This window comes from Vanacampus margaritifer, chromosome 19 (assembly GCF_051991255.1).
Source record: "Vanacampus margaritifer isolate UIUO_Vmar chromosome 19, RoL_Vmar_1.0, whole genome shotgun sequence".
Lineage (NCBI taxonomy): Eukaryota > Metazoa > Chordata > Actinopteri > Syngnathiformes > Syngnathidae > Vanacampus > Vanacampus margaritifer.
The window spans coordinates 15,007,290-15,026,044 of NC_135450.1; the positions used below are offsets into that span (position 1 = coordinate 15,007,290).

The window sequence follows — 18,755 nt, forward strand, 5'->3', positions numbered from 1 at the left end:
CTGTGGATTCATTTTGTGTAATGCATTTTTTTTGTTATTGGAATTCCAAGACATTGACCGCTTCTGTTTATGTAGTTACTAAGAGTGGCCACTGGGTGTCAGTGTTGGACTCGTAAATTAATACGTTTACCTTCATTGTTTTAAAATCAAAATAGAAGCAAGACAGAGCTGTACTAAATCAATTGAAGTTCACATAATTGGTTTTTGAAATGCAAATAATTTTAATTTGTTTTAAAGTAATCTGGAAAACATGAGAACAATTACGGATTTAAAGGCTTTGCTTGTGCTTGCGTTTTCGCCAACCACAACTAAAAAATAACACAATCTAACAAATCCTTTAATATTTGGTATTTGACAAAGAGTTAAATCCAAGTTGATGAATAAAAAAACAAAACAAAATCAAGCCACTGCTGTCAACCGTAAACCAGATGTGATGGACGCATTATTATGACGTCACATAACGACCTGGTCCGCTCCCTTTGCCTCCTCTCGTAAAACACCGAAAAACTTTATCCGGACGAATATATTATCGATTTAAAATGTCTCTTCTCACCCTTACCACTCACGCGCTCGGTTTACTTTTGTTTGTGTTGTTTTTGGCTTTTCTCGGCTATTGCGCCTACGTCAAGTATGTACACCTGAAGTACGACCACATACCTGGACCACCGAGGGAAAGGTAAGAAAGAAAAAAGGATGTTTGTGTGACCAGCCGCTCAATTTATTTCACCACTAATAAATGTAATAAATGTTTTTTTGTTTGTTTTTAAGTTATCTCTTCGGTCATTCTCCAATTTTGTTGAGGACAATGAAAAACGACGGTCTGCTGCTCGACCTATTTCTGAAATGGTAAACGGTTTATTATTATTATTGTTGTTGTTGTTGACAGTACTATTCATGTTACTACGTTGAAAGGGCCGAGCTTTATGGACCAGTGTACAAGCTCAATATGATGCATTACGTTCTTGTCTGCCTTAGCTGCCCAGAAACGGTTAAGGTACAGTCAAATTTACACAACACAAAACATAATCCCTAATAATCCCATAATCACTGTTAATTAATTCAGTTTGATTCGTTCAGGAAGTTTTGATGTCCTCCAAGTATCCCAAAGATATGTTCGTCCACAAGCGTCTCTTCAGCCTGTTTGGTGAAAGGTGAATTGTGGAGCCAGATGTAGTTACATAAAAATAATAATAATAATGCACTGCATATATTTTGGTATTGTTTGTGATTTGCAGGTTCTTGGGCAATGGCCTGATAACAGCAAGGAACCACGATCAGTGGTATAAACAACGGCGGATCATTGACCCTGCTTTTAGCAGCCTGTGAGTTTGTTTACAGCGCACCAACCTAATCTGTGCTCTAGCAGTCAATCAGTAACCACTGTTGTGTATATTTTGATAATTATATCAAACAGGGTGTTAAACTCCACCTTTCTCTCATTCTGAGGGTGCCGCGCTGCATTTCGTCCTCTCAAGATTGACAGTCTAAATGACTTTTAGACAATAAGCGAAAATAGTCAAGTTAGCATCATTTGCGTAAGCGTGGTTTTCTAATGCTTGCTATGCACCCGCCCCCCCCCCCCCCCCCTCCCCAAATGTGCGTTGACACGCTCGCAGGTACCTGAGGAGTCTGACGGGCACGTTCAACGAGCGAGCCGAGAAGCTGATGACCAAACTGGCGGACGTCGCTGACAAAAAGACGGAATCCCACATGCTGGAGCTGGTCAACCGGGTCACCTTGGACGTCATCATCAAGGTCGGCCGCATCTCACCTCGTCCAAACAAACAAACATTTAGGATTGTTTGTTAAAGAGTAGGTTTGTTTGTTCAGGTGGCGTTCGGCATGGATTTAGAGCTGCTTGAGGACAACTCGTCGCCTTTCCCAAAAGCCATCGAGACGTGTCTCCAAGGGTTGGTCTACAACCTACGCAACGTCCTCTTTCAGGTGCAGTAAAGTTTAGCATCTTAAAGCATCCGGAATGAGGAGAGGGAACCAAAGCATATGCTGGAAATAGCATGAAATAAATGAAAGAACTGCCAATTAGCCCAGAAACAGTTCATAAAAAAGGAATACGAGTTATAAAAAACAAACATCTTTTGATCGCGACCTTTTTTGTCTGTTGGATTATTAGTTTCATTTATTTATTTCTTAAAATTCATTTTATTGTGTGTTCCATACAAAATATGTATTGCCAATAGGGGTAAAAAAACAAAAGAGAATTGCCATTAATTTCATGCTTTTCTAGAGAAAATGCTATATTGACATAAATAGGTATTTCCTTAAAATTTATTGTAATTTTCTTTATTAAAAGTTCTAGTGGTATCGGTACCCAGTGCATGGTATCGGCGCCTACTCGAGTTGAGTAGAAAAAAGGGGTATCCAACATCCTTTATAATTTTAAATACATGCTTTAAATATTTAGAAAGTAATTATTTTTTATGAATTTTTAAATTAAATTAATTAGTAGATTTAAATATTTAGAATAAATCTTTAAAATTTTATTTAAATATTTAGAAAGTAATTATTTTTTTAATCAATTAAATTCAATTAATTAGTAAATTAATTATATAAATTTTAAATACATTGATTAAAAAGTAAACCAAAAAAAAAGATAAATCATCTTTAAAATATAGTTAGTAAATACAGTCAAATTAATTAATTTAAACACTTATAAAGCAATTCATGAATTAATAAAAACTCTCAAATAAAAAATGCATTGGAAAAAAGTCGACCAATGCATTGAATAATTCCTTCTTCTGTTGTGACATGATTGTAGCATAATACTACATAATAGATCTCTATTAACACAACAAACAATAATTTTATTTGCAAATCGCCTCAAAAGTCTCGCGGATGAAAGCGTACCCACTCATGACAATCGATCACGCGATAAAAGATAAAAATAATAATAAAAAATAATCCCCCAAAATATTGATTAATAAATAATTTTTTTTAATATATTCATTTAATAAGAAGGTAAAGAGCAAATTAATTAATTATATTAGTCAATAAACCAATGCTATGAATAGTAAATACAAATTTAAAAAGTAAATAAGTTTAATTAATTATTAAATATAAAGATAAATAATGCATAAATGCAGTCAAATGAAGTTACAAAAATTCATAAATTAATCAATAAAAACTTGCCGTAGTCATTTGAAAAAAATTGCGTTATCACCAATAAATAATATTGAATAATAAAATAACGGCATGAAATAATACATGCATTGCAGCCTGCTGCAGCTCCAAAAAGGAATATGAAGTTCAAAGTTCAAATAAATAAATAGCAGGGTCAAGACTTAAAATGCTTTGAAAATGCTCAAATTTGAGGTTTACGTTGAATTTCTACTCTCACTTCTGTTGCATAATTGTAGGAAAATAACGCCGAGCTCTCTTTTACCACAATAATCAATTCTTCATATCGAGACTCAAAAGTCATCTTGAAATGCGCTTGACGAAAAACACGTCCGCTCGCGCAAACCTTTTGACGGTCGATCCCGTGACTCGCTTCCAGTTCCATCCTAAAAACTGGGCCTTCGTGGCGGAAGCGCGCGCCGCCTGCAAGCTGCTGCGCTCCACCGGCGCCGAGTGGATCCACAACAGGAAGATGGCCGTCCAGGACGGCGGCGACGTGCCCAAAGACATCCTCACGCAGATCATCAAGTCGGCCGGAAAAGGTCCGCCATTCCCAATTCCATTCCCTCACCCAATGAAAATCAATACAATGAATAAGCAGCCTCCCTATGGACTAAAAATGCTGATTTTGTGAAATGTGCCAAAATGTCTTTATTGACATTTGACTTGTTTTTGAATTTCAGAGGAAAGCATGACCAAGGAAGACGAAGAGTTCATGCTGGACAACTTTGTGACCTTCTTCATCGCCGGTGAGACTTTAATCCGATTTGAAGTCATGTGGGCGGTTAATGTTGCCATGGTGACACTTTTGGGTGACATTCCCTCCCGATTAGCCAAGCTAGCGACACGAGAGGGGAAGAAAAAAATCTCACCTCACATGTATTTGTTTTAATACGTATTATTATTTTTTAAATGCCCTGTGATTGGTTGGCGGGCAGAACAGAGTTGTAACTATATTGCAAATTTATTACTCTTTTTTTTGTTCATGTTTATTCATTGTTTAAATTTTATGTTATTATTTTATGAATTTTAATTTTTTTCTTATCATTATATTTTTTAATTAACCATACGAAATCATTAAATAATGTGATTAAAATAAGCATTGTTGCTGATGTTATTATTTAAAAACTGTTTTTTAATGTTACCAAATTTTTGTAAATTCTGAATTATTAATTAATTAATTATTAATAATAATTAATAATTTTTTGTCCATTCTGAATTATTCTCTGCTTTTCCAGGACAGGAAACCACGGCTAACCAGCTAGCATTTTGCATCATGGAGCTAGCCAGACATCCTGGCGTCCTGGAAAAGTGCGACAACAAACAATAACATCGACTTCCATGCTTGGTGCTTTTATTTTTTGTTTTGTTTTGTAGAGCTCAGAAGGAAGTGGACGACGTCATCGGGATGAAACGAGAAATCAGCTACGATGATCTCGGCAAACTTGTTTACCTCTCGCAGGTATCCTGGCCTTGAACTGTTACAAATATGATGTAAATGTTAAAATCTTCTTGATTTGAAATTTTGAAATTGAAACTGAAAGTTGTGTTTGAACTTCTAAAATATTCTTAATATTTCTTCACTTGAAGGTTCTGAAAGAAACTTTAAGGTTGTACCCGACAGCTCCGGGAACGTCCCGCGAGCTCGTCAACGACCTCGTCATGGACGGCATCCGCGTTCCGGCCGGAACCACCTGCATCGTGAGGCGTTGAAGTTCACAGGAAAAAAAAGGAAAGGAAAATAAGGATTATTTCATTTTTTGTGTGTGTGTGTGTGTGTGCATGATTCAGTTCAGCTCGTACATATCCAGCAGAATGGAAAAGTTCTTCAAGAATCCGCTGGAATTCAACCCAGATCGCTTTCATCCGGATGCTCCCAAGTAAGATTTTTTTTTTTCTTCTAATTTTAATTCTTGTAACATCGCAACTTTTTGTCCCCAAAAATAATAGGACCGTTTTTAATGTCATTTTCATTTTTTGATTTCATTTTCTCCTTGAAAAATAATATTCATTTAATATTAATAATATCAGTAATATCAATAATAATAATATGTCACTTAAAAAAACTTTACTATTACTGCAGGGTTTCCCCCCCCCCCAAAAAAAAATCATTAAAGTACACTACACCTTTATTCTGTAACTTCAAAAAAGTTAAAAATGACAAATTTTGCTCTTTTTCATGACAAAATGATTGTTCTTACATTGCACCTTTTTTCTCCTCAAGTATTTTTTACTTGACAAAAGATTTGTCAAAAAAATGTTATTTATGATATTGTGACTTTTAAAAAAAAAAAACATTATAACTTTTCACTGTAGTTTAACTGTATTGAAATCAATGAATTAAAAAAAATACATTAATACTGCAGGAAAAAATATATATAACTTTTGCCTGACCCGTTAAAATGGCCAGCGCTTTTAAAAATTGGCAGAAATTGGCTTATTTATTTATTTATTTTGTTGATTTTTGATGAGTTAAAAAAAAAAAAAATTACTTTTTTTGGGGGGGAGGGGGTAGTTATGTTTGAGTAATTTGAGTGAGCAATAAATAAATATTCTTGCATCCATGCAATTTTATGACTTTTTTCTTGTCAATTTATCAACATTAATGTTATTGTTATTTTTTTTTAAAATATGTATACATTTTGTATTTATTTACATCTGTATTTATTTTTTCTGGTGAAATTATTACTTTTATTTCAATTTGCTTCACCATTTTTTCTTCTTGACATTTGACTCGATTTTTACTGTTCAAATAATAGTGACTGTTTTTTTTTGTTTTTTTTTACCTCCAAGGCCTTATTACTGCTACTACCCCTTTTCTCTCGGCCCGCGCTCGTGCCTCGGAAAGAACTTTGCTCAGGTGATTAAAAAAAACAATCAGATGAGCCGTTAACGAGCAACACAGTGAGCACTTTGGTGCATTTTATCGACAGATGGAAGCCAAAGTGGTGATGGCCAAGCTGCTGCAGAGGTTCGAGTTCGCCCTGACGCCGGGCCAGAGCTTCGAAATCCGCGACCTGAGCACGCTGCGGCCCAAGGGCGGCGTGGTGTGCACCGTCACGCACAGGAAGCACCTCGGCCAGTAAACGCACAAAATGGCGGCATGACACTCGCACCGAAGCAACAACGCCTCTAAAAGTCATGACTGATACTAAATCGATCAATCGATTTCCTTCATTCAAATTGATGTTTAACTTTAGTTCAGCCGTCGTCCAATCGAAAACTCCTTAAAAATGCACTTTAAATGTAGTTTGAATGTTTGAATTGATTATGAACGAAAGCAGATTCGAGTGCAAGTCATAATGCTTTTGTTGTTGAAAAAACAATGGGATGACATTATGTTTTATAGTCACAATAAATGCATTTAAATCTAATCAATATAATTTGATTTGAATTATTTTGATTATTTAAAAATTAAAAAATAATTAAAATAATAAACAAATATATTTTTTAAATCCTGATACAATATTCCTCGCTCACACAAGGTGGCGCTACGACTTAACTAGCTATTTCTCTACATTATATGTAACGTACTAGCACAAATATAAATATTAAGGGATGGATTTTAACGACTTCTGCAGGTGACAAAAAAAAGAAGCAAAAGTCAAAAGGCGGTAATGAGAATACAAAATTTCGTTTTTGAGGTTGTTTACACACAAAACACAAAAAAATAACCACAAGAAAGTGTCGTAAAATCCAACAAAAGCCTGTAAACACTTTGCCATTGCTGCATTATTATTTCTTGATGTTGTTGTTATTATTTATTTATTTATTTTTTTTAAAAATCACACAAACAAGAAGCACAAATACAAAAATAAAAGAATTAATCACAAATATTTACACCTTTCAAAAAAGCCAGACGACGACGTGGGATATAAAACGCAAAGAACATGAATTTGAACCCTGGCTCGTCGACGGTGCGTATACAACCATTTTTGCCATTTAAATTATTTTTAAGATTGTTAAATAAGTCTTGTCAAATGCTACCTTTACTTTTGAAAAATAATAGTTTCTAGAACATTTTTGTACACTTAAGAGGTATGTTAAGAGTATGTTTTTTTTTTTTTACACGTCATTGTAGTTGCAATTTAAATAATAAGGGGGGGGGGAATGCAATTCGATAATTTTTTATCATTCAGCTGTAAATTTGAGTGACAAGCTTGAACTGATAAAACGCGCAAGACAAGGCACCGCTGTATTCTCAAGTCGGCCATTTCAAAGTCCTTCCGGCATTTCTCTCCCGCCATTTTGTCCGCTCGCTCACGCTCTGGCCGATCCGCCGCCGTTCGCTGGCCCCTGTCGGCCTTTGGCGGCTACTTTGGCCCGCCTCCGGGCGTTCCGCGAGCACGCCAGGTAGAAGACCTCCACCACGTTGAGCAGCACCGACACGCAGGACATGGCCAGCATGAAGATGATGAAGATGGTCTTCTCGGTGGGCCGCGACATGTAGCACTCCACCGTGAACGGGCATGGCGCCCGCGAGCACACGATCTGGGGCTCCATGACGAAGCCGTACAGGTAGTACTGACCCACGATGAAGGCCACCTCCAGAATAATGCGGAAGACGATGGACGTTATGTAGTTCCCCAACAGGTCGCCTTTGATCTTCACGTGACCTTTGTCATCGGAGTACTTTGGAAGCTTGAGCGTGGAGGAGTTGATCTGGTTCTGTTTCTCACGTAGTTTGTTCTCCTGGTGGATGACGTGCATGACGTGGCCCAGGTAGACCAGCGTGGGCGTGGACACGAAGATGATCTGGAGGACCCAGAAGCGGATGTGGGAGATGGGGAAGGCGTGGTCGTAGCACACGTTCTTGCAACCCGGCTGCTTGGTGTTGCAGATCATCTTGGACTGCTCGTCGCCCCACACCTGGAACCCATCAAAAACCGCCCGCGTTGTTAATTACTAACGGGAACAAAAAAAAAAAGCAGGGGATCCAAAACGGAGCCCTGCGGAACACCGTGCGATGCTGGGGTTAGGTCGAAAAAAGAATGAGACCTTCTCAACGCCGGCTCCCAGGACCATGATCCTGAAGACGAAGAGTACGCTGAGCCACACCTTCCCGATGACGGTGGAGTGCGACTGCACTTTGTCCAACAGCTTCGACAAAAAGCCCCACTCGCCCATCTTCGACCTTATTCGCTGCACTTGAAACACAAAAACAACAAATGGCCTTTTGTGGCAAATTCGCAAATATTGCTGCCACTCCACATCAACCCAGAGATTTTTTTGGGCATGACTCATGATAGACATCCGGACCAAGTTTCATGTTGCGGAGTGAAACTGGCTTTTGGAGCTAAATTCTCAAATTCGACGAATTAGAGTTTTATGATTTTTGGTGAGTGATCAAAATTCACTGCCACACACCGCCAACCCTGTGTCTTTTTGGGCGTGGCTTAATGAGACTTTTTTGTGGCTCTGCTTATGATAGACATCCCTACCAAGTTTCATGTTGTTTAATAAAACTGGTTTTGGGGGCTGAATAAAAAAAAAGAGGCTAATTAGAGTTTTATGATTTTTGGTGAGTGATCAAATTTCACCGCCATGCACCGCCAACCCTGTTTCTTTTTGGGCGTGGCTTCTTGAGACTTTTTTGTGGCTCTGCTTATGATAGACATCCCTACCAAGTTTCATGTTGTTTAATGAAACTGTCTTTGGGGGCTGAATTTTAAAAAATGGCTAATTAGAGTTTTATGATTTTTGGTGAGTGGTCAAATTTCACCGCCACGCACCGCCAACCCTGTTTCTTTTTGGGCGTGGCTTCTTGAGACTTTTTTGTGGCCCTGCTTATGATAGACATCCCTACCAAGTTTCATGTTGCGGAGTGAAACTGGCTTTGGGGGCTGAATTTAAAAAACAAAAAAAGGCTAATTAGAGTTTTATGATTTTTAGTGAGTGATCAAATTTTACAGCCATGCCCCGCCAACCCTGTGTCTTTTTGGGCGTGGCTTCTTGAGACTTTTTTGTGGCTCTGCTTATGATGGACATCCCTACCAAGTTTCATGTTGTTTTATGAAACTGGCTTTGGGGGCTGAATTTTTTTTTAAAAAAGAGGCTAATTAGAGTTTTATGATTTTTGGTGAGTGATCAAATTTCACCGCCATGCCCCGCCAACCCTGTTTCTTTTTGGGCGTGGCTTCTTGAGACTTTTTTGTGGCTCTGCTTATGATGGACATCCCTACCAAGTTTCATGTTGTTTAATGAATCTGGTGTTGGGGGCTGAATTTTTAAAAATGGCTAATTAGAGTTTTATGATTTTTAGTGAGTGATCAAATTTTACCGCCATGCCCCGCCAACCCTGTGTCTTTTTGGGCGTGGCTTCTTGAGACTTTTTTGTGGCTCTGCTTATGATAGACATCCCTACCAAGTTTCATGTTGTTTAGTGAAACTGGCTTTGGGAGCTTTATTTTCAAATTCAACTAATAATAGTTTGTTTATTTTGGTGAGTCATCAAATTTAGTTGCAATGCTCAGATCACAGGCAATGGGGGGGAAAAAAACTCAAATATTTATCATCACCAACATTTTCCAGTATTTGTGCATCAAATTTTGGTAGCAGTCTGAAATAATATAATTTATAATATATAAATATTGTCATTGAACGACACCTGGAAATGGCAAAAACGGGCTAAAAATGTTAGCTTCCAAGCAAAAAGGCAGACTTCTTGTGTTTTTTTTTTTTGGGGGGGGGGGGGGTCATACATACACATGGTTGTAGTAGTAAAATACAAATAATACATAATATTTTTGGGTTACATACTAATAACATTGAATAAACTTAAATAAACCAAACAATTTTTTTGTGTGTTACCATAGCAACCTTTTGGCTATAAATAGATATAAAATCTTTAAATTGTTCCACGTTGTTCAATCAAACCAAAACACAGATGAAAAATACAATTAAATTAATGAAATAAAATAAGAGCAATGCTTTTCATCCTTTTATATAAGTAGTAAAATTCTTGTTCAATATTTCAAACTTTTTTTGTTGCCGATGACTTTTACAACTCCGCCGTCATATTTACCGATTGTCTTCTTATAGGAAAGGAAATCGCTTACCTGGGATTGGACAAGCGAATGGTGGCTTCTCCCCGGCTGTGCTCGGCAACCACTGAATGCTCTTCGCAATCAAGCAAAGACAAAAGCAAAGCAAAGGTGAGCTTCTTCTGCTGCCTTGAACTTGGGTTCGGGTTGCACAAGGGGGCATGTGCGTACGTGTATGTTTGTGTGTGTGTGTGTGTGGTCACGTTGCCATGTTGCAAAATGGTAAAAAAAAAACACACACACACACTTTTGGGTGGGCAAAAGACAAGATTATGTTTGGTTAATAATTGCTTTTTTTTTGTGCGTTTAAGTCCAAACTGCTTCCTGGTGTTTGGTGTTCACGCCTTATCGGATGGTCACATGTTGCACGTGTACCCCAAGACAACTTTCTTTTATGATTTGAAACGACCTCAATGTGATGATGCAACAGCCGATAGAAAATAAATAACTTGGAACCCTCCCGGAATTTATGGGTCGTTTCTTGATAAGTCAAAAAAATAAATGTGTCAATCAACTGAAATTGCATCGATGTGGAAAAACATCCAGGATTATTTGTTATTAAAAATAAAAAAAATACATATATAGACATACGTTTACATGAGTGAACTCGTCATTTAAATATATCATTTAAAAAAAATAATTAACATGTTTATATATGATTCATTAATAATTAAAATGTTTAAAGTCAAATACAATTATTATTGTATTTTTTATAAACTATATCTACTAGCATCATTGTTATATAGTACACTATATATACACAGTATAATAAAATATAATTGTTCTGAAAAGATTAATTAATTAACTCATTTATAACCAAAATAAGAACTAATAATATGTAAGAACTGTCAGTTAATAATTTTAGTACTAATCATGTATGTATGTTGTCATTTCTTGATTAAAAGTATAATGGAAAAAAAAAATGCTATTACAGTACTCAATAATGAATTCAACAGATTTTTTTTTATGAAACTTTATTCGTTTTGTTTAAAACAGTGCATTTACAAAAGATATTTCCAATATAAGCATGATCATTATTTCGTACATTTTTTTTTGCGCATGAAACAATAACTTAAACAGAATCAAAAATCATTGAGTTAAAGAATGAACATAAATACTGCGAAAACATAAAAAAATGAAAAGTGAAAAAAATTTACAAAATTAATTCAAGTCGAGTGAAGTTGCCCGCTAACATGCTAACGCGCTAAGACTCCTGGACTCAGTCATTTATTCAAGAAAAAAACACTTATGACGAATACATTCATCATGAGTTGATTTATCTTTCAACCTTTATTAAAAATATAAGTGCATACATATGACTTGGAAAAAAACAGATTCGAACCCTCAACCTCAAATGTGTGAGGCCCCAACATCTTTTACTGCACTTGATTTTTTACATTTTGAAAAAGCAGACAACACAAAATGAAGTTTCCCGCTAGCGTGCCGTCATGCTAGCTGTCGCTCAACGGATGCTAACCCTTATTTGCACATAACTTAAACAGACTCCAAAACCATAAAGGATGAACCTAAATACAACAACCTCGCTTCACTCCATTTTTACATTTTGAAAAGGAAAGAAATACAAAAAGATAGACGCCAAACCAGGATCACATGCTAACACGCTAACATGCTAAGAGTCCAGCTGGTCGGCCAGCAGCTTCTTCTCCTCCTTGGCTCCATCCAGACTCCCGCCCACACTCGGGCTGGTATTCATCTCCAATTCCAGATTCTTCTTGTTCTCTATCAGGGCATCGTTAGCCGTGGGCCACCCAGGCGGTTTGACGGCGAAGCGCCGTTTGGATCTGGACCTGCATCGGCTGCACAGCAGGAAGAAGACCTCGACGACGTTGAGCAGCAGCGACACGCAGCCCACGACCAGCATGAAGATGATGAAGATGGTCTTCTCGGTGGGCCGCGACATGTAGCACTCGACGGTGAACGGGCACGGCTTCCTGGAGCACGGGAACATGGGCACCATGATGAACCCGTACAGGTAGTACTGACCCACGATGAAGGCGGCCTCGATGATGATCTTGAACACCAGCTGGCTGAGGTAGCTGCCCAGGAGGTTCCCCTTGATGGTCACGTTGCCCTTGACGTCGGTGTACTTGGGGTACTTGAGGCGGCGGGGCCCGGCGGGGCTGGCCAGCTTCTCGCGCAACTTGTTCTCCTGGTGGATGACGTGCATGGCGTGGCCCAGGTAGACCAGCGTGGGCGTGGACACGAAGATGATCTGGAGGACCCAGAAGCGGATGTGGGAGATGGGGAAGGCGTGGTCGTAGCACACGTTCTCGCAACCGGGCTGCTGCGTGTTGCAGATGAAGTCGGACTGCTCGTCGCCCCACACGTTCTGGGCACCCGCGCCCAGGACCATGATCCGGAACACCAGCAGGACCGTCATCCAGATCTTTCCCACCACGGTGGAGTGCGACTGGACCTTGTCCAGGAGGGCTGACAGGAAATCCCAATCTCCCATCTTTGAGGATGACGTTCAGTTGGTGGTCTGGAATCGAATCGCGGCGATTATCGAACAAGAAATACAATCGGTAGAAGTGCGGCGATTAATCGGCAACTCATCGGCGGACTATTGAGTATGTCTGCATCGATATTATTTTTTTTGATATATTATTCAGCTTTAATGCATTTATTGTTCTATTAATGGTGCAGCTATTACAACAACTAATCGACAAGTCATCGATTATAAATTGAATCGATTATTTTGATTTGGATTTTGAGACCTTATTTCATTTTAAATTGTTCAAATCCAACCATATTGATTCTCTGATTTCCTTTACTTTTGGAAAGCGCGATCAACTTTTTTTGTCGACGTTTTAAAGTTACACACCAAACCGGTAACAGAATCAGAATATAATCATATATATATATATATATATATATATATATATATATATATATATATATTTAAATTATTATTATTATTATTATTATTATTTTTTTTTTTTAATTTATTTTAAATCCAATTTATCGTCAAAATAATGACATTCCATTGGTTTGAATGGGAAACATTACCTCATGTATTTTTATGAATTTATTAGTTCAATTAAAAAAAAAAAAATTAAATGTCAAATTTAACAAAATTGTTGAAATAAACAAGCAATATATATATATATATATATATATATGATATTGAATCACTTAGATTGTTCCAATTATTATAACTGAATTATTATTTTATTCTTAAAAAAATATATATTTTCCCCACATTTGAACTTGACCAAAGTTTGCCAACCTCACACGACAGAGCGCATGTGAAGGGAACAAGAGCAGCTGTGTAACGTTCATGAAATCAAGGCGAAAACAAACAAACAAACAACATTAGCGAACTAAAAAGTACAGCACTTAATCACTCTTCCGTCCGTAGAAATAAAAATATAATAATAATAATATTATGAGCTATTCATGTTTATCATCTTACCTGACGAGCGCGCCCGAGTGGACTGTCTCCGCCTGCAGCCGAGTGCTGACTGAGCTGCTGAACCTTTGGGGCGGGTTCGAGGGTGAGGAGTGTGAAGTACCCATTCTTCACGACAGTACTCGAGTATTTTTCTGTGGCAAATGATCAAAATAGGTATTGTATGTACTGACAGTCAAAATGTATTTTTACTTTTTTTACTTAACTACATTTTGGAGTCTTATTGTAATCTAAGAAATTAAGTGAGTACTTGTACTATATCTATATTTGAACTATTTAGATTACTTCTACTTGGCTACAGACGACTTCTGGTGAGGAGGTGCTGAACGATGATGATTGGTCACTTGGTGCAACTTGATCCCGCCTTGCTATGTCACTTTGGACCGCGGTGAGAGCTGAGGGGGCCCACAGTAATGATTGACAGGTAACGGCACAGCCCCATTCTAATCATCCTGGGGGGGGGGGAGGGTATCTGTGGATTGCACAAATGCTTACAAACAAATGTATTGATGAACATGACGCTAACCAATGTTGATTTCACGTCAGGCTTCGTTTCCTAAATGGTCTCAAACGGTTTTAATGGTTCTCTAAACAGTCTTGTTGGCTTTTCTTCTAAACATGTTCAAAATTTCCTTACGACTAAAAAAAAAAAACATAAACGGTGTTCAAAAAAATTTCCCATTGAACTGTACTGGAATGAAAAAACTTTTGATAAAACATTAGCAAATCATAACAAAGCCAAACTGTGCCATTGAACAAAAAACTTTATTGATAAAACGGAAGCAAATCATAACAATGCCAAACATCGATGCCAAACGGTGCGCACTGAACAAAAAACTTTATTGATAAAACTGACGCAAATCATAACAAAGCCAAACATTGAAGCCAAAAGGTGCATATTGACAAAAAACTTTATTGATAAAACAGGATTAAATCATAACAATTCCAAACATCAACGCCAAACAGTGCACATTGAACCAAAAACTTTATTGATAAAATTGAAGCAAATCCTAACGAAGCCAAATGGTGCACACTGAACAAAAAACTTTATTGATAAAACAGAATTAAATCATATAACAATGCCAAACATCAATGCCAAACAGTGCACATTGAACAAAAAACTTTATTGATGAGACAGAAGCAAATCATAATGTCAAACATCAAAGCCAAAAGGTGCGCATTGAACAAAAAACTTTATTGATAAAAGAAGCAAATCATAACAATGCCCAAACATCAATGCCAAACGGTGCACATTGAACAAAAAACTTTATTGATCAAATTGAAGCAAATCATAATGTCAAACATCAAAGCCAAAAGGTGCGCATTGAACAAAAAAACTTTATTGATACAACAGAATTAAATCATAACAATTCCAAACATCAACGCCAAACAGTGCACATTGAACGAAAAACTTTATTGATCAAATTGAAGCAAATCGTAACAAAGCCAAACACTGCACCCACACGCACAGCTCAAATATGCACCTCACCCGTGTTACCCAGCAACCCTTTTCCCACCATCTCGTTGACCCCAAACTTGCGTCCTTGCATCTCCATCTCCGCATTAAATCCGTTCTGCATGACTGTGTCGTCTATCTGCACGTACGCCTTTCTCTGGGTGGTGGGCGGCGCTGGTGTGACGGGAGTGACGGGCGTGACGGTGTAGTCCCGCCGGCGGGCGGCGCACTCCTTGACCGACTTGAAGCACAGGTAGAGCAGCTCGGCCACGCCCAAGGCCAGCGAAAGCAAGGCGGCCCCCAGCATGAACCAGATGATCATGGTCTTCTCGGTGGGCCGCGACAGGAAGCAGTCCACCTGGTGAGGACACGGCGAGCGCGAGCAAACGTAGCGGGCGTCCAGCGTTAAGCCGTACAGGAAGTACTGGCCCACCACAAACACGATCTCCAGAACGATCTTGGCCAGCAGGTGGAGGACGTAGGCGCGGAGGAGGCGTCCACGGATGCTTACCTTAAAGATGGATGCATTTTAGAAGCGAGCATCCCTCCAATATAGGATGATTCGATATTTATCTCGATACATACGATTCAAAAACGGTACATTTTCAACGATTTGAATTGGTCCGATTCAGTGCGACACAAAATACGATAAATCGATATGTCTGTAATCATGCCCAAAGGTGTACGTTCTAAAATGGAACCGACAGCCCTCGCTTTCTGTAGGCGTAAAAAGCAGGATTACGGTGGACGACGTAAAGTTATTTTCAACAAAAACTAAGCTGTGCTGAAATACTTCCTGTTTTGTCTTCTTCTTCTTTCAAATTTATAACATTCAAACAGAATTATTAGGTGTTTTTAAGTCACTCCATTGTTTAAAGGATTATAACAACACAACAATCAATGCTGTCCATTAGCCATTAGTGAGTTAGCATGAAGCTAATTTAGGGCAAAGTCGTGTGGTTGCTTTAAATAGCACAAAGTGTAATTCTCTGTGGGGGAGGCGGGGGTTGGGGGCTGCCTCAGTGTTCTTTTTGTGACTTTGTGGCACAATCCAGCTCCCAGCGTGGCTTAAATATTTGCTTGCTAGTCAAAACAAAAAAATCGACCAAACGACCGCCCAATGCCTGAAAACTCGCAGGTCGGGTGACTTTAGTATCAGTAAGTACCTTTCCGCTGCTTTTGATGTACTTTGGCATCTTGAAGCTCCGCTGAAGGAACAACAAGGCCTGGTCGTCGAGCTCCACGTGCTTCCGCATGCGCTCCTTCAACTGCACACATGGGGACGATGCACTGATCATCATTTTACTGCCTTTCGTGCCAATACTAAAACAAACAAAAATTCACTAAAGGCTGTGAGAAACGGTCAAAACTGAGAAAGCTAACAAACAAAACATCCATGCTAGGGACAAGCTATTAGCTAATGCTAATTGCTATCACAAAGCATAGTTTGTGGTTATATTTTTTTTACGTTTTTTTATGGGGCGGGGAGGGGATGCCAATCACTCGCTGTACCTTCTTCTCAACGTGAATGACGTGGAGTACGTATCCCAGGTAGAGAAGCTTGGGCGTTGCCACGGCGATGATCTGCAGGGCCCAAAAGCGCACGTGCGAAATGGGGAACGCGTGGTCGTAGCACACGTTCTCGCACCCCGGCTGCCTCGTGTTGCACACGAAGTCCGACTGCTCGTCGCCCCACACCTGCAACCCCCCGGGGACACCCGCGTCAAGACATTTGAAATGAACATCTACATCTCTCTAGAAAAAAAAAAAAAAAAAAAAATTAACATCTATAAGGTGTTAACAGATATGTCAAGTGAGAACTGCTAAGTTTTAAGTGGCAAAAATCAAGCAAGTCGAGTCAAGCCAAAGCTTGGGTTATGCAAGTCAAGTAATACAATTTTGCCCAGTCGCTAATGCTAATAGCTAACAAAAACATTTTTCTAATTATTGGTGAACACTGAGAGACAAGTATCCACACTAAAGCTATTCAATGTCAAAACCATTTTTTTTAAATGTCCAGTATGTTTCAATGCTGAGAATCCAACATTTATGCTAACACTAACGGCTGCTAAAAACGTTTTTTATTTAGGCAAGACACTGGGATAAGTCTTTAAACTAATGCTAATGGATGTCCAAAAACAATGTTTACAGAATGGTTGACAAAAAAAGAAGAAGAAAAAATCGGATAAAAATGAGAATGCTAAGAGACAAACATTTGTACTAAGTCCAGTCAATTGAGCTGACCCTGTCGGCGCCCGTACTCAGGACCAGGATGCGGAAGACGAAGAGAACCGTGAGCCAGATTTTTCCGATGACGGTGGAGTGCGACTGCACTTTGTCCAGCAGGCGGCCCAGAAGATCCCATTCGCCCATTTCGGCACGATGCTAATTGTCACCTTTCCTAAACCGGGAAACAAAATGACATCGGACCGATATTTGTTACAAACATGAAAATGTACGATGGATGAATGAATATAGGTCAAATGAATGTCAAATTAACACCATTTTAAATGTACGTCTGTCAAATTTGCTTAAGTCTGGCTAGCTAGCCGACGTAGCAAAGTAAATCAGCGTAAATTTCTTGGATCGTTTTCTTTTTGTGCCATTTGGCAGGTCTGGTGGGGCACAATCTCACTTGCCCCGAATGTACGATTTTGTTTTTCTTTTCTTCTTCTTCTTATATATTTTCTTAACGATAAAGGTTATGCAGTTCCCAGTTGCATTTTGTAGCCACACTTGTGAGGTCCCGGAAGGTCACAGAAAGAAAAACTTGTCTGATTGGAGTCACAGCTGGTGAGCGTGTGTAAATCTATCCTTGAAACACACACATTCACACTTTATCTGCGGGTGAGCCAGAACTTAACCTTGGATGAAAGCGAGCACACACACACACACAGAGTAGAAAAAAAAGAAATCACTCAAAAGCCAAGTTTTGTCGTTAGAAAAGTATCATTAGTCATTTTTGGTTCCCTTATTAAAGTGATTTAATTTTTAATGAACATTTTTTGTCAGATATCAATTCAATAAAATTGCATTTTATTGTTGAAATGGAGATGATTTCACTTATTTTTTTAAGCTCCCTTGAAACATTATGATTAGCATTATTAGTGGGACAAAATATTAGAAACACTTCTAATACAGTTGCACACACTTCAACAATCTATCAAAAATAATTATCTTTGCAAGGCAGATTTTTTATTTAGCTGTTCTATTTGTTTATTTGCATAAATGTAATGATATCGTGTACCTAATGAAGTCTCCATGCAGGTGTACGTACCAGCAAAGATGAAGATGAGCAGCGTCAGCGGCTTGGGAGGGAGAAAGTGAGCACGTCGTCGTCTCGTCGTTTTGTTTCGCTGCTGACTTATCAGGAAGGGTCCATCCTACGTACCACAACAAACCCGGAAGTTTCTGGAAGCAGGCCCTACGACGTCTTGTTTGGTCCGCCTCAACTGGGCCCTAATGCAAGCGGACTGTAATATCAACGCCTGTGAGTACCGTTGTGCGCTCTGTTTGTATGTGTTGATGCTAAAGTAGGTTTAAAATAACGGTGACATTGATGCTAATTTGTGTAAGCCAGTGTATGGCATTTTACATTATAAGTTAGCATTAAGCTAGCAGACGTCTAGAGATGACATTTCGGTGTTTAAATATCCATTCCTTTTCCATGTTTCTTATCCTCACATGC

General features: G+C 38.6%; 3 protein-coding genes across 10 annotated transcripts; 1 reads left to right on the forward strand and 2 right to left on the reverse strand.

Annotated features, from left to right (window-relative positions):
• The first annotated feature begins 445 nt into the window (after nucleotides 1-445).
• On the forward strand, nucleotides 446-18,477 carry LOC144039139 (cholesterol 24-hydroxylase-like). Of its 8 annotated transcripts, XR_013289372.1 has the most exons (19): nucleotides 446-676; nucleotides 769-846; nucleotides 913-994; nucleotides 1,078-1,151; nucleotides 1,236-1,322; nucleotides 1,617-1,755; nucleotides 1,831-1,944; nucleotides 3,515-3,677; nucleotides 3,819-3,884; nucleotides 4,374-4,446; nucleotides 4,513-4,597; nucleotides 4,726-4,836; nucleotides 4,927-5,015; nucleotides 5,929-5,995; nucleotides 6,069-6,213; nucleotides 10,177-10,289; nucleotides 11,926-12,769; nucleotides 13,892-14,035; nucleotides 18,335-18,477. XR_013289372.1 is itself a non-coding variant. In XM_077552129.1 (17 exons), exons 1-17 carry the CDS (start codon nucleotides 540-542, stop codon nucleotides 12,631-12,633), a joined length of 2,331 nt encoding a protein of 776 aa, XP_077408255.1. In that variant the 5' UTR covers nucleotides 446-539; the 3' UTR covers nucleotides 12,634-12,901. The 8 variants fall into 8 exon arrangements, 6 of the variants coding, with proteins under 6 accessions (XP_077408255.1, XP_077408258.1, XP_077408262.1 ...); XR_013289373.1 differs by lacking the exon at nucleotides 18,335-18,477 and having other exon boundaries at nucleotides 13,913-14,035; XM_077552129.1 differs by lacking the exons at nucleotides 13,892-14,035; nucleotides 18,335-18,477 and having other exon boundaries at nucleotides 11,926-12,901.
• Nucleotides 7,247-10,289, reverse strand: LOC144039143 (gap junction Cx32.2 protein-like). Its single transcript, XM_077552140.1, has 3 exons — nucleotides 10,194-10,289; nucleotides 8,134-8,282; nucleotides 7,247-8,004 (listed from the first exon to the last, which is right to left on the reverse strand). Exons 2-3 carry the CDS (start codon nucleotides 8,260-8,262, stop codon nucleotides 7,396-7,398), a joined length of 738 nt encoding a protein of 245 aa, XP_077408266.1. The 5' UTR covers nucleotides 8,263-8,282; nucleotides 10,194-10,289; the 3' UTR covers nucleotides 7,247-7,395.
• On the reverse strand, nucleotides 14,786-18,452 carry LOC144039142 (gap junction Cx32.7 protein-like). Its single transcript, XM_077552139.1, has 5 exons — nucleotides 18,345-18,452; nucleotides 17,312-17,468; nucleotides 16,580-16,765; nucleotides 16,234-16,335; nucleotides 14,786-15,578 (listed from the first exon to the last, which is right to left on the reverse strand). The coding sequence occupies exons 2-5, from the start codon at nucleotides 17,438-17,440 to the stop codon at nucleotides 15,084-15,086; spliced, it is 912 nt and encodes a 303-aa protein (XP_077408265.1). The 5' UTR covers nucleotides 17,441-17,468; nucleotides 18,345-18,452; the 3' UTR covers nucleotides 14,786-15,083.
• Nucleotides 18,478-18,755: the final 278 nt, after the last annotated feature.

What these genes read in the sequence shown, in the direction of transcription:
- LOC144039142 (XM_077552139.1), bottom strand. Translation starts at nt 17,440, where the DNA reads ATGGGCGAATGGGATCTTCTGGGCCGCCTGCTGGACAAAGTGCAGTCG. An exon ending in TGAGTACGGGCGCCGACAGG is followed by an intron (nt 16,766 to 17,311) that starts GTCAGCTCAATT and finishes GGGGGGTTGCAG; the next exon opens with GTGTGGGGCGACGAGCAGTC. An exon ending in TCATTCACGTTGAGAAGAAG is followed by an intron (nt 16,336 to 16,579) that starts GTACAGCGAGTG and finishes CCATGTGTGCAG; the next exon opens with TTGAAGGAGCGCATGCGGAA.
- LOC144039139 (XM_077552129.1), top strand. Translation starts at nt 540, where the DNA reads ATGTCTCTTCTCACCCTTACCACTCACGCGCTCGGTTTACTTTTGTTT. An exon ending in CACGCACAGGAAGCACCTCG is followed by an intron (nt 6,214 to 10,176) that starts GCCAGTAAACGC and finishes GTCTTCTTATAG; the next exon opens with GAAAGGAAATCGCTTACCTG. An exon ending in AAGACAAAAGCAAAGCAAAG is followed by an intron (nt 10,290 to 11,925) that starts GTGAGCTTCTTC and finishes GTTCTCTATCAG; the next exon opens with GGCATCGTTAGCCGTGGGCC.
- LOC144039143 (XM_077552140.1), bottom strand. Translation starts at nt 8,262, where the DNA reads ATGGGCGAGTGGGGCTTTTTGTCGAAGCTGTTGGACAAAGTGCAGTCG. An exon ending in TGGGAGCCGGCGTTGAGAAG is followed by an intron (nt 8,005 to 8,133) that starts GTCTCATTCTTT and finishes GATGGGTTCCAG; the next exon opens with GTGTGGGGCGACGAGCAGTC.